This window comes from Anneissia japonica, unplaced genomic scaffold, assembly GCF_011630105.1.
Source record: "Anneissia japonica isolate Jap-2015-1 unplaced genomic scaffold, ASM1163010v1 scaffold2055_len368625_cov186, whole genome shotgun sequence".
NCBI lineage: Eukaryota > Metazoa > Echinodermata > Crinoidea > Comatulida > Comatulidae > Anneissia > Anneissia japonica.
In genome coordinates this window covers 120645-143665 of record NW_022757341.1, presented here as the reverse complement: position 1 = coordinate 143665, position 23021 = coordinate 120645, and the positions used below count along the sequence as shown (strand labels likewise).

At 32.3% G+C, this 23021-nt stretch overlaps 1 protein-coding gene across 1 annotated transcript in view; it reads left to right on the top strand.

Moving 5' to 3' along the window:
* Nucleotides 1-23021, top strand: part of LOC117124645 (cyclic nucleotide-gated channel rod photoreceptor subunit alpha-like) — a 123918-nt gene that overhangs the window by 59905 nt on the left and 40992 nt on the right. The window contains exons 7-8 of the mRNA XM_033270949.1: nucleotides 12008-12115; nucleotides 12707-12812. Of these exons, the coding sequence (XP_033126840.1) occupies nucleotides 12008-12115; nucleotides 12707-12812 (214 nt within the window). The remainder of the gene's footprint in view (nucleotides 1-12007; nucleotides 12116-12706; nucleotides 12813-23021) is intronic.

Here is a 23021-nt window from a genome sequence, read left to right as displayed (position 1 = left end):
TTAACAAAACTAATTACAGCATATTTTAGCATATTATGACACTTTTTAATCAGCGCCGAGTGATCTTAATGAGGGTCAAAGTGCGGCGGATCACCTAACTCGTCCTCAGTGACGAGTTCAAATCTAGTTCAGATTTTTTTTCTAGTCTATAAGCTTTTGTAATTAAGTTTGTTAATGCTACCACAGACGAAAATACCTGCTTGTGGTTTATTGGCATGAATGAATACCACACATGATTCAGCATTTCGTTCCCAAAAAAAGTTTCATATCCTGAGGGTTGATACATATTACAAACAAAACTAGATAGGGCGCTTGTCTTGGTAGGCGAGGGTGTTTCACTAGAAACCACTGAGCTTTAATCTTTTCCGGCACTTGAATATCTTTGATGACTTCAACAGTAAGAAAATCCTTGAAAATGTTAAGATACCTCCCACCTGCTGTAAGCATTGTACCATGCAATGCAGCTATAACGTTAATGTGCTGTATCTTGAGTAATCTAGGACTCAGTTACAACAACTGTCCGGGTCAATTTTATTCACTAGTATGTTAAACTCGTCTTACTTGTTGAGGATTGATCTTGTGTTGGTCACGATAATTTTAGGCAAAAATGTGTTGCTTATTTTTTTGAAAGTGTTATTGTTGTCAGTTCCATTAGGTCCAAGGTTATGGGTCGAGGATGTTCTTGAAATTGATGTAGAGTATTACCTATCATTTTCATTACTAGAAGGCCTAGGCCTAGTACCAGGCAAGTAGATTTGTGATTGTTCATGACAGTTATTGGAATGTGATCAAGGTTGGCTGGCGATTGGTGCAACATTTAGCCTACAACAATGATTTTAAAACAACTCGCTTTCCTCTGCTAGTTCTTTTCACAATCAAATGCAAACTCTTTGTATGTTTTCCAGCAGAAGTAATCTAATCTAGAAATTGTTTTAAGTCCATTGCTGTTTACACCCCTCCATGAATAACACAGCTTCCGTAGAAATCTACACGAATAATGCATCTTGCATATCTCTTTATATAACAAAGCTCGATAGGAAAACAAAATGGCGTCTGTTGAACTGTCGGTCTTCACAATGTGTGTCGTCGCTAGAGCGGAGTCTTAGTCTATGCACCTAGTGTAATATTGACCGGCAGCAAGCGGGTGGATGGGGATATGAACAATGGTTGAGTTGCGAATTTCCAGACCTACATGTGTCGTCAGTAAGCCTCCACACCAAAAACATTAAAATCAGGGAGTAATATTCAAAAAGTAATCCTGATCCATCACCAATATTGCAAACTATGAATCAACACTACGACCATTAAAACGACAGTAAAAAACATGAAAACAGGCAAATTTTCCAGACACCTGGTGCATCGTGACAAGCACTCATTGCACATCTAGCAAACATTATTTGGATTATTGTTAAAACAGCCGCTCTATGGTCGTTTTTTTTTTAAGACCTTCACCAATTCGCATTTTTGCGAAGGTGGCATTGGCTGACAGTGAGACTATTGCAAAAGTGTGCCAACTGTGCTTTGTTCGCATTTATGCGAAGATGGCAGCGTAAGGGTTTTAAGGTAACGTAAATAGATATTTGATTATTATTTTTTTAACATACTAAATTGTACAAAGGATTCATTCACATACACTTTTGTTTTTTACATTTTTTTTTTCATACAATCTCTCATACCTTGTGATTTAAAATTACTTAAGGGGAAATACAAATTAACAATGTATTGTTCACCTTTACGGATTTTAAACCTTGATTTTACAAATATTAGCTAAATTAATCCATTCATATGTTATATTATTTTGTATAAGCTTTTAATATAATCCAGCCATTAATAAACTTACAGTAATAAAAAAAAAATGTCGATAATACAAATAATAATAATAATAATAATAATAATAATAATAATAATAATAATAATAATAATTTAAATACAGTAATATACATTTACCACATTAGATAACAATAGATGTAAACTTGCTTGATTTGAGGAGATGGATGCTTTGTTGTAAACTTATTCTAAACTTAAGTTTAGTGTAAAAAGAGGAAAGAAAAAGACAAGAACACCAAACCGTTACAAATTTACATCAAAAAGTTAAGTAAAATGTCATGCCGATAAATAGTACTGTGCATCATTTATCCTGGATTAAAATAATGTATCTTTGAAATAATTAAGTAAAATTCTATGCCGATTGAAATTACAATACATTATATATTTTGGAGTGATGCGAAAGAAAGGCAGATGAAGACATGTTATAATATATATGTATATATACATACACATACACACACACACACACACCCACACATTATATGCATACATATACATACAGTAATAAATATACGCATACATACATATACACGCGCGCATGCATACATACGTGTGTATATATTGACACAAATATAAATATATATTGACACACATGTTACATGTCTTAATGTCACACATGTTACATGTTACATTTCTTAATTTTATTTTATAAATGTGATCAATTTTTATTTTCCAGGTACATGACCAGTTATTAGGATCTGTTTTAAGTTTCTTTTGCCAATAATTAATAGCTTTTGGCTCAATTATTTCTTTAGTTATTATATTTCGATATATTTTTTTTGTTATTTAATTTGTTTAATGGTAATATATTAAAACTATCATGTTTAAGGAAATACATGTCGTCAGTGTCGCAATATTGTTTTTTTGAGTTTCAGTATTTTCATTGAGGATCGCTAACCATCTTTGTGGAATTGCATGTTTTATGGTCCAGTATTCTATAATTCAATTATTATTATCAATTAACTTTTGTTGGAATACTTCCGGACTTGCGAACTTGTTGTTATCTATAACATTTTTAATTTTGACAATGCCAGAATGGATACATCGCATAAAACACAGTGTTTTACCATCAATATTAATTGATGGTAAAATATACGGTATAAGTTTAAATATATAGGTATTAGTTATTAAATAAAAAAAATGTAAATAACATTTATATTTATTATAATCCACCAACGTATGTATACATTTTGGTCGTGTATATTATTGGTGATAGTTCATTTTTGTTATCTATATTTTCCCACCCGGACCTTCTGACACGTGTGTGCGTCGAATACCGTATGTGTAAAATCAATTATTACCCCCCCCCATCCCATTTTAACTTTTAAAGAAGAAATCTCATTGGTCCAGTTTATTAAGGCTCCTGCATAGACAGCAGAATATCTCCGGTTCAAATCCCGATTAGGCCGATTTCTCACAATCAGAATATTACTCTTCATTCATATTTATTGTATATGCTTATTTGGATCGTGGCTGTCCTGATTGTTTTCCTCGAAGTATAGTATGTCCAGAGCGTTTCTACCTGCCCCTAGAACACTGTGTTTACGTTTTAAATATCAATTTCCTAGTGCTTTCGTTGTCTACATCCTTCTCTATTTTCCATTCTCTTCCTTCCATAAAAAAAGATGTAAGTGAAGTATTTTAATTTGAGTTTTGATAAGAAAATTTATTAACCATTCTTGACCTTTTTGTTTTCGTACAGATTGATTTGTTATCTGTTTCCTCTAATAACCCTTCTATATATCACTTCATCTAAATTTACTAATTGCAATGAACTTGGTCACAAATCTCACCATAGTGTGTGTAATTATTATTATAACGACTACTATTATCATGAATAGAGGTATGGCCAGGAAGAAAGTGCCGTTTCAATTAACAACTTATTTGAAAATGGTAATTATACCCCTGTAAATAAGAAAAACCATACTAAAATTGAAATATATAACTATAATACTAGCCCAACATTAAAATGTACTAACAGAGTTCTTAATGACGAACAAGAAAATTATCTAAAAAAATGGTTCCAATAATTCCATCTCGAACAGCCATATTAATAAGGATTATAGTCTAATTTATAAGAAAGGTAGTGGTACCAATACTAATAAAACTAAAAAATACAAAAAATAAGAGGTAAGAAAAAACAAAAATTCAGTAACCAAAGTGTTAAAATTGTGTAAATAATATTAGGGGCTATAAAAACAAAGAGTATGATGTTGCTAAACTCCTTAATTCTAATAAAGAAATACAAATATTTGGAATAACAGAAACCTTCCTAACAACTAATGCAGTAATAAAAATTCCTGATTTTAGATGGATTGGAAAAAACCGCCTATTTTCTTTCAAGAAGAGTCAAGGACGATTTGGATTCTTAATAAAACACAATATCAAAATAACTGATGACAATCTATTCGAATCAAAATCAGACTAACTTGAGAAACTATGGATTAAGGTCCAGCTGAACAATAGCACTGACACAACTTATTTATGCATCACCTATTTCCCCAGTGACGGTACCAATAAAACCTTAACATGCGAACTCTATTGTGAACTTCTCTCAGAAGTAATTCTAATACAAAATGAATTTAGTAATGCAAATATAATTATTTTAGGTGATTTCAATTGTAAAATTGACATAAAATTAAACAAAGTGATGATATAGTTAACTACAACGGTCAATGTCTACTAAATTTCTGCGAAGACAGTAATCTTACTATATTAAATAGCACTAACAAATGTAGCGGTAAATATACCTGGGTTAAGGGGAACTCCACTAGTGTATTAGATTACATACTAGTTTCTCAAAATGTATATAGCATCACTAATGAACTTATCATTGATGAATTGTATATATATCACCTTGGAAGTGATCATAACATGATGTTATTAGAATTAGTAGACAATAAATTAGAAACAAAAAGTAATATTAATAAGCAAGAAAAAAAAATACTATTAATAAAATAACTTGAAACATAAATAAAGATACCGATTGGACACCATTTCAGAAATAAATTGAAAGCAAGTTTAAAAACTGGGATCCCTCCTCCTTAAATGCCAATGAAGCATGGGAATTTTGGAAAAACAACATTATCGCTTCTGCTGAAAATTCGATAGGTCACAAAAACAACGATAGAAAACGGAAAGCATGGTATGATGAAGAAATCGATAGTTGTATTGGGAAGAGAAAGGATGCTTGTAGATTACACCGACAATATTGTAAATTACAGGGTAGTGAGTCTTACAATCAAGAAGAATGTGACTCATTGTGGAAAGATTATCAAGAGATACGTAAACAATGCAAAGCCTTAATTAAACAAAATATCTTACAAAAGAAAGTAGATAAATACTCTGAAATTATGAATAGAGGAGGGGCCAAATGCAAAGATTTCTGGTCAGAATTAAAAGGAAACCATTCTACTAAAACTAACTGTACTAATTCTATCTTTATTCCCAGCACAAATAATACTGTATCAGATAAAAATACAATTAGAAATACATTGAAATCTTACTTTAGTAGTATTAGGAATCATATTTGTAACACTAGTGAGAATTTTAGTTACGATGATTCAGAATTTAGTAATAACTCTAATATCAACATAAATGCACCTATAATAGAAGACTTTATATTTTCCTGTGAGGATATAAAAAATGTTGTACTTAACTGTACAAATAACAAGAACCCTGGTTTAGATTGTATTACAAACAAAATAATGAAAAATGGCAGTGATGAAATTATATTTTCCTAATATAAATTATTTAAAAGATTATCAATCTTGGAAACAATACCCAATGAATGAAGTATTGGAAAAATCATTCCAATATATAAAAAAGGAGACTGTAGAGATTTAAAAAACTACAGGGGTATAACTCTAAACTCTTCAGTTTCAAAGGTATATAATAATCTTATCTCCCAAACGGTGTCAAACTTTGTTGCAGAAAATGATTTACTATCAGAAGTACAAGGAGGATTCCGCAAAAACAGAAGGTGTGAAGATCACATTTTTATACTTAAAAGTATTATTGCTTGTAGTAGACAAGCGGAAAATGAAAAAAAAAAAAAAAAGTGTCTCTTTTATGCAATACACAATATAGGCATTAAAGGTAAACTATTGAACATTAATAAAAACTTATAAATAAAGATGTAAAAGGAAAGGTTTCATTTGGAGACCATGAAACAGATATTTTTAATATTGACGAAGGTGTAAAACAAGGTTGCCCACTATCTCCAATTCTATTCACCATATACATTAATGAGCTCAATAAGATTATTAAGGAAAGAGGTTTAGGTATAAATATTTTTGATGTAAAAATCGGCAGTTTATTTTTGGCAGACAATATTATTTTAATTGGAGATAGTGAGCAAGATTTATAATTACATTTGAATGCGGCAAATGATTTTGCTACAAAATGGAAAATAATTTTTAATTTTGATAAGTCCAATGTCATTGTAACTGGGCAACGCTTTAATATATATAGGAAATGGCCAATTGGTAATAATTTCATTAATGAAGCTAATAATTATAAATATTTTGGAATGTTTATATCTAGAAAAATAAAAGATACCTGTCACATAGATGAAATAGTTAAAAAGGGAAATAGAGTAATATCGTATATAAAATCTATTATTAATTGACAGGAAGATTTTAACAGAATATATTATGGGGATATTCTTTGGAAAGCGATTGGAATACCAACTATAAATTATACTATTAATATATTTCCATAATTCCTTTGCCTCTACACACTCAAAAAAGAGATATGTATCATCTTGAACAACATTCTTAATTCGTTGGCATTTATCAGAATTCACAATTTTCCATAGGTATAATCTTTTCTTGGTGGAAAATTATGTAATAGCTTAAAATTGATCTGTTTAAGTTTATTTTCTCTAATCTCCTTCACCTTCCATATCCATGTCGACATCCAGTCGATTTCAGTATTAAAATAAGAATGCCATTTCATTTGACACTTTGTGGGTTCAATTCCCCTATTCATAATAAAATACCAATATATTTGTTTGGTACTTATATTACACCATTGTATTGGCAATATTACTTTAAACTTCTTTTCTTTTTTTCCTAAGAGAATTTTCTCTTTCCAATCTTGAGGGATTGCTTTTAGCAAGAGAGATAGTTCCGTAATCCAATTAGATCTGATATCTAATATGAGGCATGTTGTGGCGAAATGGTAAAGTTGTCGCACAGTCCAGTATTTAGTAAATGAGCTATAAAATATGGGAGCTCAAAAAATTGCTAAAAAATCCAAATTTGTTTTTGATTAAAGGTCAACAGTTTAATGTCTTATTAATCATGTCTCAAAGTATTAGTTCTGGAAGTGGTTAACAAATTGTTTATTTAACGTTATTTTTCATAGTTCATTATATTAAACAATGTATGCACAAATACCTTTGAAAGGCAATTACTCAAAGTCCTGTTTTTCTTGACTCTAAGAGTACTGTAATTTCACTTTCCAATAACTGGTTTGAAACGTCCAATTTGAATGAATGACCCCTCATTTTAAATATCACATACTCAGGTATTTGAAAATACCAATAACTTAATTTTCAATTTTTGCTACAACTTAGCCATTTTGCCACAACATGCCTCATATAGTAAATAATTCATATGCATTAATAAATCTGTTATCAATAACTAAATCATTTATCGTTCGTATGCCCGCTCTAACCCAATCTTATATAAAAGTTAAACACCTTTATATAATATCATTTTGTTACCCCAAGTTTGTTGTTTCAATATTTCATTGTAACCCAGTGGGTGCTTAACAATACATTGGTTAAAGTATGTCAATGCGTTTATCATTGAGAGATAGAACCTAGGAATTCCGTCGATGGATATCCCTTTATAGCATACATTTGACATGTTCTCGATAACGTCCTTTGGAGCAAATCTATACAAATATAATCGTGGCCAAAACTTCCATTTTGATGTTTCGCCATCATACAAGGGTTTAAGCCAAGCCATTTTTAGTGACTTAAACTTGTGATATAAAATCAGGAGCTCTTAATCCGCCTCGATGATAATCATTAATTAGGGTTAGCATTTTTACTTTTTCAAATTTATAGCCCCACAAAAAAAAAAACAAATGTATCAACCTGTTTTACCACGCTCTCGGGTTTTTTTTTTTATAATGCTTGCATTGTAAACAAGTTTAGATAACCCGAGCGCTTTTAAAATTAAAATCTTTCCAGAGAGAGTCAAATTTAGTTTCCGCCATGAATTAAGTATGTGTTTTAATGATTCAATTTTTCTGACCAATTTTTAACAAAACAATTCCTTATTGTGGCCAACATGTATTCCTAGCACTTTTTTTCATTTTTTATAAATAAAACTGTATCATCAACTAGCTGAGCAATTTTTACTTCAACAGTATCTTTTTGATTTGGTAGAATAATGCCTTTAATCAGTCTGTCTCCTCTTATTCGAATTGCCATAATTTCAGCTACTAAAATATAAAGAAGGGCAGATAAAGAACAACCTTGCCTTATACCTCTATACATTTTAAAGCTTTTTGAGCTCCATCTATTGTTCATAATTATACACTCAGTATTACAATACAAAACACTTACCCATTTGATAAATGATGGGCAAAAATTAAAATGATGAAGAGCATTAAACAGGAAATCCCTGTCTACCGTGTCAAACGCTTTACTGAAATCTAAGCTTATCAGGGCGCCTGTAAGACTATTTACATCCATATATTCCATAACATCCTCAATCAAGCGGATATTTTCCCCACCAAAACGATCTTTTATATACCCTTTTTCATCATTGCTGCTATATTTTTTTTATAACATTTTGTAGTCTTTTTGCTAAAACAAAAGCAGCGATTTTATAATCCACATTAAGAAGCGTTATAGGCCTCCAATTACTTAGATCATCATGCTCACCTTTTTTATGGATTAAACTTATAACACCACGTCTTTGTGAATTAGATAACTTTTCCATTTCAAAGCTTAAGTTAAGAGCTTCGCAAACTAAAGGGCCAATTTTAGGCCAGAAAAATCCATATAAATCTACTGTGAGACCATCTGTATCAGGCGCCTTGTTAAGTTTCATACATTGTATAGCGTGTTCACATTCACTAAGTGACAGTTCACCCTCACAAGACTGTTTATCAGGATCTGATAATTTCGTGGATTCTATTTTTGTTTAAATACGTCTGTACCTCGTTTTTCTCAATGTTTTGATTGGCGTAGAGTTTCTCAAAAAATTGCATTTCTTCGTACAGAATATCATTAGTTTTTCGAGCATATGTTCCATCATAATATATCTTTTTATTTTTTTTATTTGTTTTTTTTTACCATTATTTTTTTCAAGTCCTAGAAAATATTTAGAATTTGTTTCTCCTTCCTCTACCCATTTAATCCTAGATCGTATCTGGGCACCTTTAGCCTCATAAGCATATATACTTTCTAATATTTTTGTTTTTGTTTTTAATTCTAGCTCTGTTTTTTCATTTGCGTTCCTGTTCATCAAGAAGATATTTAGTTCCTCGATTTCTTTTTGTAATTTTTCTTTTTTCTATTTTAATTTTTTGCTTTTGTTTTTCCAAAAAAAAAAAATCGCGTATTCTTTTATTTTGATTTTTATCAACTCCCATTTATCAACTGCATTAAAATCTTTATTACGTTCGCAGTCATCAATGATTTTCATAACTTTTTCAATAAAAACCTATCCTTTAAATAATTGGAGTTAAATTTCCATAACCCTGGACCATGTTTTTCTTCAGATACACTAATTTTAAAGGAGACACCTTGGTGGTCAGTGAGAACAGAGGGTCTGATATCACAAGAGATTATATTTCCTTCATCATGTAACTCTTACGATACAAACCAGTAATCTAATCTTTTAAACAGGTTAGCTGACTTTCTGCGACATGTAAATTGTAATTTATTTTCGTTAAGTACTCTCCAAATATCTAATAACTTAAACCTATTCATAAAGTTTTTGACTGTAAACACCGAATTATCTTTTTTCATTGTACTACCTTTCTGATCAAATGACTTATATTTAATGCAATTCATATCACCACCGACAATAATATACCGTGCGTCACAGAAGGTATGCATATGTTTTTGGAGATTTTCTAAAAAATGAACTACGTTCTTTGCTATCATTTGGTACGTATACCTTCACCAATAAATATTGAACACCACTGATATCTATATGTAATAAAATCTGTCTACCGGTATCATGGATTTGTTTATTTATGCACTTGTAATCAAGATCTTTTCGTACAAGAATTGAAAGCCCTTTATTAAAGGAGTTACCAAAACTGTGATAAGAGTCTCCCACCCAAAGGAAATTATAATCGTTAACAAGATCTTTGGTGAGATGTGATTCTTGTACAAGTAATATGTCAACCTTATTAACTTTAGCCCAGTTAAAAATTTCTCTTTGCTTTTGTTTTACTCTTAGCCCTCTAACATTTGAAGACAGACAGTGTAAACATCTACTATTATCTTTACCCATTTCGTGGTAACAACAAATAGTACAAACAGCACTAAACTATTACGTAGATTTACTTCTTAGTCGTTTTCTTTTTTTCTTTCTTTTCTCTACGGGACTTGGTAACTTCATCACATTCGCAACTACTTGCTGATCACGTTCGTTTTTCTCTTTGTTGAATTTTTCTTTTTCAGGTTCTTTGGTATCGCCAGTAACGGTAACTCTCTGTGGCGTAGCTGTCGTGATGAAGTTTGTTATGCTCTTTTGGACTTTTTACAGGAGCATGGCCGCTGCCAGGGACCTCTTCCATTGTCCCGTCATCATCAATTGCCTCTACTGTATCTTCTTTACAACTGGTTGCTGTATCACTCTCGCTTTCATCGCTGATGCCAAGACTCCATTTAGACTCTTTCTTATTATCTTTGCTGCCTTTATCCACGATATCTTGCCACATTTTTTGTATGTACTTTTCTCCAGATGTTTGATGAAATAGGTTTGGTCCGGTGTCATAGGCATCATCGTCTTCCTCAGTATGAGTGATGATGTCGCTTTCATCCAAATGCTTGAGCGCATCCTTGCAAACCTTGCAATGTGACCCATTTTCCCGCATCTGTGACACTTGTAAGGGATATTTTTTGGACAGCTACTAATCTAATGTCAAACCTCATTGCACTGAAAGCATTTCATCACGTCGATCTGATCTCTGTGAAAAAGCCTTGCCTTAAAATTGTTGATCATAGTAAATCTTTTTTTTCCTGTGAGATTGCCTCCACTAATAACTTCACACAAGGCAAAGTATATCGTTTCTTCGTTCAAAAAGTCATCGTTTTTTCACGAGCGTCATCATCGCTTGAATAATTTTGATCCTTTTGTTCTGTCACTCTTACTTAACTTTCTTTGTGACCGCTGTCAGCGTGAATCTCTACTTCGATTACGTCACCCGTTGGAGCATCATCAATTATATTAGCTAAGTATTTACCTTTGTCGTTTGCCCCATGGGCTTGGTGCACATTCGCCATTGTTGGATGTCGAGTAGGCCTAGACATGATCGCTTCACAAAATATTTTTTCTGGACGATATTCAGATCAAAGGTAAAAGATCCGTACAATGCAAATGAATATTTGTCATCCAAAAAATGATATATACTCACTTAAAATCCAAGACTATTTCAAAAACTAGTGAAATAAGCAATAATTATGGAGCAGTATAGATAACTTTACCATAGCTAAGTTATTCTCTTTTGCTCCAACCTCAACTGTATTAACCTACTTACTTATTAGTATTAGTATTTATTATTATCTCTATTACTATTTTTGTAAACCCTTTTTTATATATATTTCGTTCTACCGCAGGATTTTCTTACTATATATTATCACAGTAATTAAGTTTTTACTGATTTTGTTATTGTTGCACATCTTCACGGTTGTGCCTCTGTTATAAAAGAGAAGCAATAAAGTTACATACTTACTTACTCAAAATTACATATTTTCGTTTCTGATCTGAAATTCGCCTTTGTAAATAACTTTCTGATGCATAACTGTATTATTGTAATTTATTTATGGACGGCTCAAACAATTTAACACCATTAATACCTGAATAAGACAATAAAAAAAATAAATACAGAGCATAATAAAAAAAGGAAAATAGAGTATGTTTCTTAGTTTACTGTGTTTATGTCTAGTGCTCTAATAAATTTACTCCTTTTTACGTGATAGGCTATGTTTCGACGTATTTTTGGAAGTGTGGACATTTTCTGCGACGCTGTCTGTATATTGGACATTTTCTTTAGCAACCGGGTTGCTTTCCTCGAGGAGGGACTTATAGTAAGTTAATTAACTTTTTATCATTATTTCTTGGAAGTAATACAAGCAACATAAAAAGTCTCTATCATATTATAAAAATAATATAATATAATATTAGCATGTTTCTCACATACATACACATAAGTTGACTTTATTGATCTGCTTTTAATGCCGCCTTGTATTTTAATATTTGATTGATTGACGAAAGACTGAATGAATTAGTTGATGGATAAGTGCTTGAAAGGATGGCGATTAGATGGATGAATAAATGATTATTGAATACTAAATTACACATGTTATACAAACATATTATACAAATTGTTTTTTAAAATGAAAGGTCATGAGGTATTAGATTTATTAAAAAAATAATAATACGGTAGATTAAACCTGTAATTGCACTGCATGTTACAAACAAAATGTTCACCTGCACTTAAAAACATATTACAAAATCACTACGAGCTTCAAAATATCTTTTATCTGATCTCAAATGAGAATTTATGCTGTTCCACATCTGGCACTTGAATTTACAACATTCAACTTTCGTGGTCTAGCAGTACTACAATCGAGAAAAACATTATAAAATCTATTTTTCTAACAAACTTTCTTTTCCAGGTCAAAGATCCAAACAAGCTATCAGCAAATTATCGTAAAAAAATAAGTTTTAAATTGGATATCCTCGCCGTTATTCCACTGGGAACCATAGCTTTGTTTATTGGAGGTAATATATGCATTCTAATTTGCCTGTATATACACACCAAAATACACACACACTTGCGCACCCTTACACACCAATGCATAATATAAGTGTAAGTAATCCTAATCATAATAAAAATATTTTTAATGATATTAATAAGAGCCATCATAATCGCGTGCAGCATCTGGAAGAAATACCGTGCACCATTTTGTATGTGCCTAAAGCTACATTTAGACACGATAACGACACGACGATATGTCATCGCGTCGTTTATATTTTTCAACACTGGGCGCATTTTTATCGTATCGTTTAGTGTTGTTATCGTGTCTAGTGTAACTATAGCCTTACCATTGGATTATTCTTTTAGTTCCTATGTATGTGTATTAAAAAAAATTAAATACTTATTTTAAACTAATGCGAATCTATAAAATATTAGGCTAGTACTGGTCACGATACAGAAATGGGAATTTATTATTCAAATTACGTTAGTACAGTACGTGAAAGGACTAATATTTAGTTTTTAATAAGTGGGAAAATATGCTCACTTAACAGAATACTGAATATATTATAAAGTGACTATGTTTTAGTAAAATCATTGAAATAAATCGATACGTGACAATTATTATAAATCATCAACATTGTTTTAAACATGTACTACATAATCCATTTTTCACCAGTATACCTGCTTTTATCAACATTCATTATAAACAAAGTTATTGTCTCCAAGTTCTTTATTAAAATGGTAGTTTTTCTTTCTTTTACAAAGGCTTTTATAAAACTATATTTAAATACGAACAGTATTTGATAGAGTACTTTTAATTTTATTATTGTATATACAGCAATAATTGCAGTATTTGGTAGGACTGGGCTTCACAGGATGATTACCTAAACATTATTATGCTCCTAGGGCGGATCCAAGGAAGTGATGGTCGCCTCCCGCTCACCACGATGTTAATTAATGAGAATAATTTTAAAGTAAATTTTATACTCTTTTTGGCGTTTAAGTCTCTCAAAAGATGGTAGTGTGACAAGACAAAAGACGGTTCTTCACATAATTTAGACTTGTCATTTATAGTGGAGTGACCCTGCATTTCCTCCTGCAGTTACCTAAGCCCACCCAAGTACCTGAGCGGGCTTAGGTATCGTCAATGTGTGAAAGTTTGAGGTTAATCAGTCCAGTAGTCTTTGAATTAAGCTCAAGGAAGGACAAACACACCACACACAGACAGGCAGGCAGACAGACAGACAGACATACACACCGACAGACTGACAGACGGAGCTCACTGCAATAACCCCTTCGCCCCTTCGGGGGAAGGGAGTGGGGTGTGTAATAACAATGACAATAACAATAACAACAATAACAAAAACAATAACAACTAGAACTAGTATGCCTGTTTGAACAACAGAACATAGGGCTTTTCCCGATTGCAATAAAAACAAAAGTTGTTAAAAGTTATAATTTAAAAAAAAACACGGAAAAATTATGATTTTAATAAAGTAGAAAAAATAAGCGGAAAAACGAAAATTAAGTTCACTGCGACGTTATTAGTGAACTTGAACTATGGCTGCAATGGAAATAGCGAGGTACATCGTGACTCATAACCAAGAGCCGACCGTATATAGGAAATAAATGAAATGAAATGAGGAAAGTGCATTTTCAGTTAAGTTCATAGCGGTTCAATTACTGTAAGCAAAAATGTTATATCACGGTAGTTTTGAGTTTAACCTAGCTGTAACTGGTTTAAGCGCTTTAGAAAACGCAAATTGTGTTTAAATATTTAATCAACCGCCAACAAAAACTCTTTAAATGATCCTCATATCCACACCCTAATGCGAATCGTCACCAAAATTGGATCATTTCTTCATTTCACCACGAAAAACTATTCTGCAAAGTTTCATTTTTATCCATCTATAACTGAGGCGTAGGCCTACATATTTAAATGACCCTCAAATTGACACACTAACCCCGATCTTCGCCTACACATCATAGGCCTAATATCGTCCTTGTAATCGGTTGATCGTTTTTGAAATATATGGTCTAGGACGTTTTCCTTTTAAATGGTCCTCATATTCACACCCTCCACAATTATTACACAAATTCAGTCAATTCTATACTGGACCTTTAAGAGAGCAGCATAGCTCAGTCGGCTAATCTGGTGGTAGCCATTGTGTTTCGATATAAATTTTAATACAGGTCGGTAAATATTTGAAAAATCTCTTTTACTAGTTTTTTCGATGTGATTAGATAAAACTAGCTGCATCAACACTGAATATGTCGTTCTTTTAAAAAGCACTGTAAGTGTCGTCAGATAAGATAAAAGAACACACTACCATCCGCCATGCGTTTGACTCATGTGAGTGTGACAAGTTCGTGGACGGCAGAACATGCATTCTCCGGAAAAATAATGCGGATTCTTAACATATTTTCAGTTGTGAAAATACTAGCCTAAAAATACTATTTCCGAGCATCTACGGAAGCATTTTCCGGGGGCGGGCGGCATGCCCACGACCCCAAAGAGGAGGGGTTTTTAACAAAAAATATCCCACCTGCACATTAATCTAACTTGATGGCAGCTATGCGCCATATCTTTGTATAAATTCGATGCACTCGATCCACTGGTTGTTGTTTGTGTGTACAGTAGGTGTAAGTGTATACTAGAACATATAAAGGGCGCTCAAGCCAGAAGACAAGGCACTTGGATTGTATTAAATAAAGTTGCAATGTTTTGAACAAGACATGTATAATAGTGCCTTATTTAGATGGTGTTAGAAGTGGTCTTCAGCAGTCGATCCAGGTAAATTAAAGAAACGTACCCGATTTCATAAACATAAGTCTTTGAAGAGTAAATGAACATTCAAAATCTAGGCCTAAAGGTTTGGGGTGCCATACGCAGTAAAAGTCTATGTTACAATGAAAATGTAATTACAAAATTCAATGTCTAATTTATCGAAACATAGGTCTAATTTTTCAAAATGTAAATCTAGTTTTCCAAAACGAAGTTCTAATTTCTCAAAGTGTAGTTCAAATTTTCCAAAATGTAGTTCTAAATTCTTTAAAATGTAATTCAAATTTCAAAACGTAGGTATGACTTGATCATACGGCCTCCAAATTCTCTTCCAACACATAAATCAAAAACCAGCTAAGCATGACTGGTTTGATTTACATTATTTTTACAATGACAACTAGACATGCTATGCGAAATATAAAATCAAAACTAGCAAGGCAAGAATGACGGGCTCGTTGCATTAATGATGGGGGAATCGATTTTTGCTGCAGTCCAATGCCGTGAAAAACGCTTCCCAACGCATCTTTGATGTTCAGGGTACTGGTGATCACGGGACCTATGCTATAGCATAGGCGAGGCCTAGGTCAATAATATAGCAAAATACTGTATAGTCATACGAATACAGGTTTACACTGTAAGTGGATCGAAATCAACGATTTCATTTTTTTGGTTTCGAATCATTGAAATACAAAAACTAAACTTAAAATAAAATATATTTAACTCTAAAATACCGTAACACTTCGAATAAAAGACTAATTGGCTTTATTTTGAAAAGAAGCCCATCTCGAATTGAAGTCTTCCTCTTTAGTTTGCAAAAGTAGCCTCGAAAAGAAGCTCATCTCAAAAAGAAGACCATGGGCTTCGTTTAAAGATAGTATTGGCTTTTTTTCGAGATAGTACACTATACATGAATTTCAAACCAAAAAAATAGATTAAAAACACGCTTGGTTTATAGAGTATTTAGGTGATTTAAAGCCACACGCCCGTATTCTTAAAACAAACTTTAGTCGAACTTCGAACTAGAACTTCATTTAGTGCTAGTTGCATCTTTAACTTCAATTTGTATTCACAAACAATGTAGTCGAAGTTTTAACTACATCTAGATGTGTATAAGAGACAGATATTATAAAGTGACTATGTTTTAGTAAAATCATTGAAATAAATCGATACGTGACAATTATTATAAATCATCAACATTGTTTTAAACATGTACTACATAATCCATTTTTCACCAGTATACCTGCTTTTATCAACATTCATTATAAACAAAGTTATTGTCTCCAAGTTCTTTATTAAAATGGTAGTTTTTCTTTCTTTTACAAAGGCTTTTATAAAACTATATTTAAATACGAACAGTATTTGATAGAGTACTTTTAATTTTATTATTGTATATACAGCAATAATTGCAGTATTTGGTAGGACTGGGCTTCACAGGATGATTACCTAAACATTATTATGCTCCTAGGGCGGATCCAAGGAAGTGATGGTCGCCTCCCGCTCACCACGATGTTAATTAATGAGAATAATTTTAAAGTAAATTTTATACTCTTTTTGGCGTAATAACTATATTAGTTGTTAACATATTACAATAGAGAATTTGAACAAACACTGAAAATTTGCTTTCTTTGGAGAACTATTATAGTTGAGCCCGAGCTCCATCTTTGTTGTTGTTATTGTGAAGCTACGTGATCACAACGCGAGGGGATTTCGTGCAAATCAACAACAATCGCATGTGGCTAGCAAAACATGTTAATTTCTCCTTCTGGAAGCTAAACTTGATGTCTCTTTTGTTTAACACACCGAAGATATATCAAACCTGCGTATACAATCGTTTTTATTCGTTTCATTTTATCAAAATGAGTTACAAAAAACACGTTTTTAGTAGGGTAAATATTTCAAGTCGGCGATTTAGCCTGACCCTAGGCTGACTAAAAAAATCGGCCTGCGGACGTATCATTTTAGACGAGGTTCACGTCATTTAGTTGTAGTGCTGGTCGAAGTTCGTTTTGACGAAATACGAAATGACGTAATTTTAAAGTTTTAGCTCGAACTACGACTAAATTTCGTTTTAAAAATACCGGGGTAAGAGTTATATATATCCATGATACAGCTGATGTTTCGAAAGTGGCTCTATTTATTGTTTTTTAGTATAGTAGTAATAGCCACAATTTTGTGGTTTTTTTAAATGATAAATGATAAATAAATAACAATAATTAAAACGTGGACATAGTGTCACTACTACAATAATGATACATTTTTCAATATTATAATCAATCTTTTTATATCTGAAATTATATGTATTGACTGTATTTGATTGTACTTTTAGCCAATCAGAAGGTCTCATTAGCATTGAACTAGGGCACCAGCCATGTTTAGCAATTTAGTAATTCTAATTAATTATTCAATGTGTTTTTAGTGTCTGTGTAAAATATTATTTAGGCCATGAAATGTTGAATTAATTAAATAATCTTCTTAGTTACACATATCAGGTCAAAGGTCAAAAGTCCAGAATGTTATTTCCGGTCATTTTTGCATCAAATGTTTATTTCAGGAAATAGAAATATGGGAAAATAATTTTATTTGGTACATTATAACGCATAACCGACATAAGATCACGTAATTCCATAAATTCACATCGTGTAAATGTCAAAGGTCATAAATTGCATTTCCGGTCATTTTCTAAGAAATTGTTTCATTATAATAAATATAAATGTATATATTCTGAACAAAATAACACCAAAATTAAATAAAAATGACTAGTAGTTATTGAGATATACGAATATGAGGTCAAAGGTCAAACTAACAGAAACGTTATTTCCGGTCAATTTTGGACGAGTAAATAGAAATATGTAGGTTGTGAACAATTTAAGACCAAAATCAAGTCTCGACAGTTTGTAGTTGCCAAGATATGAGCACCTTTTGTTTTTATGGCGGCCATTTTGAAATCAAGATGACCGCCATAGCAGAGGTTGGACGCTTGGCACCCCCCTATATTTTGATTCTATATACATCGAAGAAACTTTGTGCCAAGTTTCATGCTTTGGTAATAAAATGCACAACTTGGCTTTTTTTTGTGGCATTAACTGCTCTACTATTACAAATATTTAACAGAAACAATAGTAGTGCACATTTTGTAAGTCCAAACAATAGGCAAAAAAATAAGTCATTTTCAGGTTTTACTGAATTTACGTGGTGATGCAAACGCATGGAATTGTTTAAATTAAGTAACCTAATTATTTGGAAGACAAAAATGTTGTTTAATTATTGAAAATATACACTTAAGAGTCAATTTGATATTCACAATGAAAACTACATATTTTCTGGGAAAAACTATAAATTCTAATTCTTGGAAGCGGGGAAACACCTTAAAAATATTGAAAACCCCTTAAAAAGTTAGGAAAGCCACAAATTTCTGGGAACTTGGGAATGAAAATATGTTTGGCTTAACTATTGTTTTTAGCAACAGTGGCGTATCCAGAATTTAAGGGAGGGGATTGAGGTACTGATGAAATGTTCACACCACGTAAGTGCCACTGTGGTTGCCGGTGACGCGAAAATTTCAGTATTTTACACCTCTGGATGCCCGGAAATGGAACATAAATTACCTTTTAATTATTTTTGTTTTTGACGAATTGAGTAAACAAAACCAGAACTTATTTAATAGGTACCCGAAAATGGCACTTACAATTTTAAAAACTACCATATCCAACTGAGCCCGACCATGCCGTTGTGGCACAGGTGAGTAAAGTTTGAAAATTTGAGACTGGTATAAATTCCCAAAAATAGCAATTGAATAGTACAAAATTTAAGATATCTACCTGAGCCTCACTATGGTTTTGGGGCGAAGATGAGTAAATTGTAGAAATTTTAGACTTTATAGATGCACGAAAACGGTACTTAGATACTCAAAATTTATGAAAACTATCAATCATACATCCACATCAGCCCACCATGGTTGAGGTTGAGGTATGAGAATTGTAAGAACTTAAGACTTTTAGATGTCGGAAAATTAAAAATTAAACGAGACTTACCTGTAAGTTGAAGTTTAATTTGTAATTCTGAAATTTTTCAGCCTGGTGTGAAGGAGTTGTACGAGGGAGAGTACTACGCATGCGCATGTCAGTCTTAAGAGCAGATAGTTGGCTCAATGTCATGTGGAGGAGTTAGGTTTGGCATCACATTGAGTGAGCGTACAACTCCTCCACTCCTGGCTGACAGTCTCGATTAATCTTCAATTCTACTTCGTTGTCAGCCTACGTCACTACGGAGTAGTACGAGATTTTAGAGGTGACATTGAGTCAACATTCACAATTATTCTTTTACAGAACACACCACAAATTCTATTGAACTCAATCACTTCAGTTCAAATTATTAATCACTGCTAACACATGTACCTATCCTAGTACAGGCTTACACATTGGTTCATCGACACTATTAAACATATTCATATTAAAATAATTTCTTGTTGCCTACTGTGGTTCTACTGTAGGTAGATTCTTTAACATATTTAGTTTGAATACAACAGTTAACTGAAGAAAGCTTTAACTTCAAACATTAAACTAATAATTTTATATAATAGTGGTACTGTACCTATATTATTCAAATTTATTTTTCGATTACCCTTTAACACAGTATCTACTGCAAATTTGCATAAAGAACTGCATTTCCATATTTAAATGGATTAGAAAGACTACAATTATACAATTTCTGAAAAGTTTCCTCCTTTGTCCAACCTTCTCATTACGTCCTTAATATCAAAATTTCTATTTACAAGAGAAGATGCTGAGGCTGACCTTGTGCTATGTCTTCTATACTTGGATATATCTATACCTGCAGCTTCCATATAATTTCTTACCTAATGGAAAATGGTCTCTGTTTTTACAGGCATATGTGGCTTGATAAAACTAAGGAGTAGCATAGAATTATTAATACGAAATTGACTTGTCCGTTGGAAGTATTCATTTAAATGAGTTATAATACACAATCATTGTCATTGGGATAAGCAAGATATTCTATTGGTTCTTGGTGAACCCCAACCCTAGTGTGTTTTAATTTATCTCTAATAACAAAAAATATTCTGTTTTTCTCCCTTATCACACTGTCCATATCTAACCAACTTATAGTCTGACATATCTGTCCTCTTAAAATAAATAATAAAAATGCGAGTTCTTTAAAGTGTAAATCCTGCATCATTGGTTGTTGCCTTATAAAATCAAAAACAGCATTAATATCCCATGTAAGATGATATCTGGGTAGGGATGGTCTCAATTCGAATATCCCCTTCATAAAAATGTTTTACTATCGGTAGCTGTCCAAAAACAACATAGAGGATATATCTAAGTACTGTATGAATAGCAAAAAAGTTAAAATTTGTTTAGTCTGTCAAAACTTAAATGAAATAATAGCAACACGCACTATACAAAATCGGTCTTCTATTTTCCAGTTAAGTTTTGATTTTCAATTTTTTTTTCAATTCATACGGTACGTAGATATATCCTTTGCGAACATTAAAAAAAAAATATGTTGACACGATCTCCCGTTAAGGATATATGACTTTTTTTGAGTAACATGACCTCCGAAAATATGATCGAAACGCTATTTTATTTTTGTTGGTTACGCTTTGCTGCTCAGCATTGTTTGTCATCGATCGAAGATGTCTACCGCAGCGTGAATGAAAAAGGTGTATAATAAATGATGTCTGGTATAGAATTATTTATGGATTGCTTTTAAACTTGACTTAACTTTAACTCATTTTGGATCCTTTGATTCTGTCATTAATTTTTAGTTGCTGCAATAAACCCTTGTATGCAAACATGATTTCATAGGGAGAAGCTGACTAAAGATTGAGAAAAGCTGAAGCAAATTTGCATTCCTTACAAAGAAGGTACATTAAAAATATATACGTCCATGCTTAAGCAATAATAATTTAAAATAATAATAATAATGATATAAACATTTAATATTGATAAATATTTGTACAGTACAGTATGACCATACTGGTGTTTTACAATGACATTTTGTCTTAAATACAAATTATTATATTATTATATTATAAAGTTTAAAGAAAAATTTATAAAAAAAAAAAAAAAAAAAAATAAGATGCAGGACGTAACTGTTGATAAGATGCAGTGTGTAACAAGCTCCAAGCAACATGTTTTGGAACTGGAACTACTTTTAGAGAATAGCCTGGTTCACGTCGAACTTTATCTAGATACCCGTCTTGAAACATGATACGATAATCCCCTAATTGCGTTCGATACAAAGTTAGAGCCAGATAAACAGCCAACCAGTTTCAGGCCGTCGACGTCACACGGTGGAAAGGCTTGTTTAATAAAACATGGCCCTATTAATAGGTCCATGAATAAAACATCTACTGTACATCTACTCTAGTACCAAGTGGTATTCGTTCAAAAAAATTGTAAACTACGATAGAGAAGGTGTGAGTTGCCACTACTTAACCTAGCCGACCAGTACGAACCAACGACAGTGCAGCAGCGTGTTCTATCGCAATCTAAAAGATTCTCTAGGCCCTAGCTAATTTTTACCTTCAATAAAAAACGAATTATTTTAATCTCTAGCTAGCATTTTTCCATTTAACAAAATGTTGTTTTTTCATTACCATTACAATTTGTTTTTGTTTGCCCGAAATCGCCAAACGGTGCGAAATGGCTGAAAATCAGCCCTTTTTGAGCAGTTTTTTTTTTAACGTATCTTCGTTAATACTAGACCGATTTTTTGGCTGTTTTTGCATCTTGTTCCTTATTTATTCAGCTATAATGTCATGTTATTTTTAATTTTAAAATCAATGAGGTGTCGTCGGAATCTTTTTTTTAAGCCAAGTCAGTTGGCGATCGCCCAGTGTATTAACTCCTATCTGTTTACACAATTTTGCGATCATGTTTACAAAAATCACTCTAACTTCTGAACCAGTGGGCCGATTTTAACGGCAGTTTCGGTATGTAAAAATAGACTAATCAAGCTGTCTGTTAAGCTAATTTTTGATTGGATGAGAGGTCTCGTCGGAACGCCCATTTCTTTAGAGACATTCACTCGATCTGACACACATCGACTAATGGTAAAGGATAGGCGGCAGTTCAACATTCCCGAAAAGCTCGTGCTGGTGTAAATGTGGCAGAAAAACTGCAGTTTCTCAGCTAATACTTCCATAAATTTTACCATTTTTGTATCAAAGGTAAGAGGAATCTTTGCTGAATTGTAATATGTAAACATAGTTAGAATTAAGCGTTTAGTTTTTGTTACGAGCAGTTTAAAAACGTTCAGTTATTTTTCGAAACCTGCATCGTGATTTAGCCGGTTCGATGGACTCGACCATTATACATGTAGGCAAAGGCGGCGGCCTAGGCTTGCTAAATTCTAACTGTAGTATAGAGCGTCTTGGCTAAGATTGTCTCCTTGACTTTAAATTTTTATATACAGTGTTCTTATT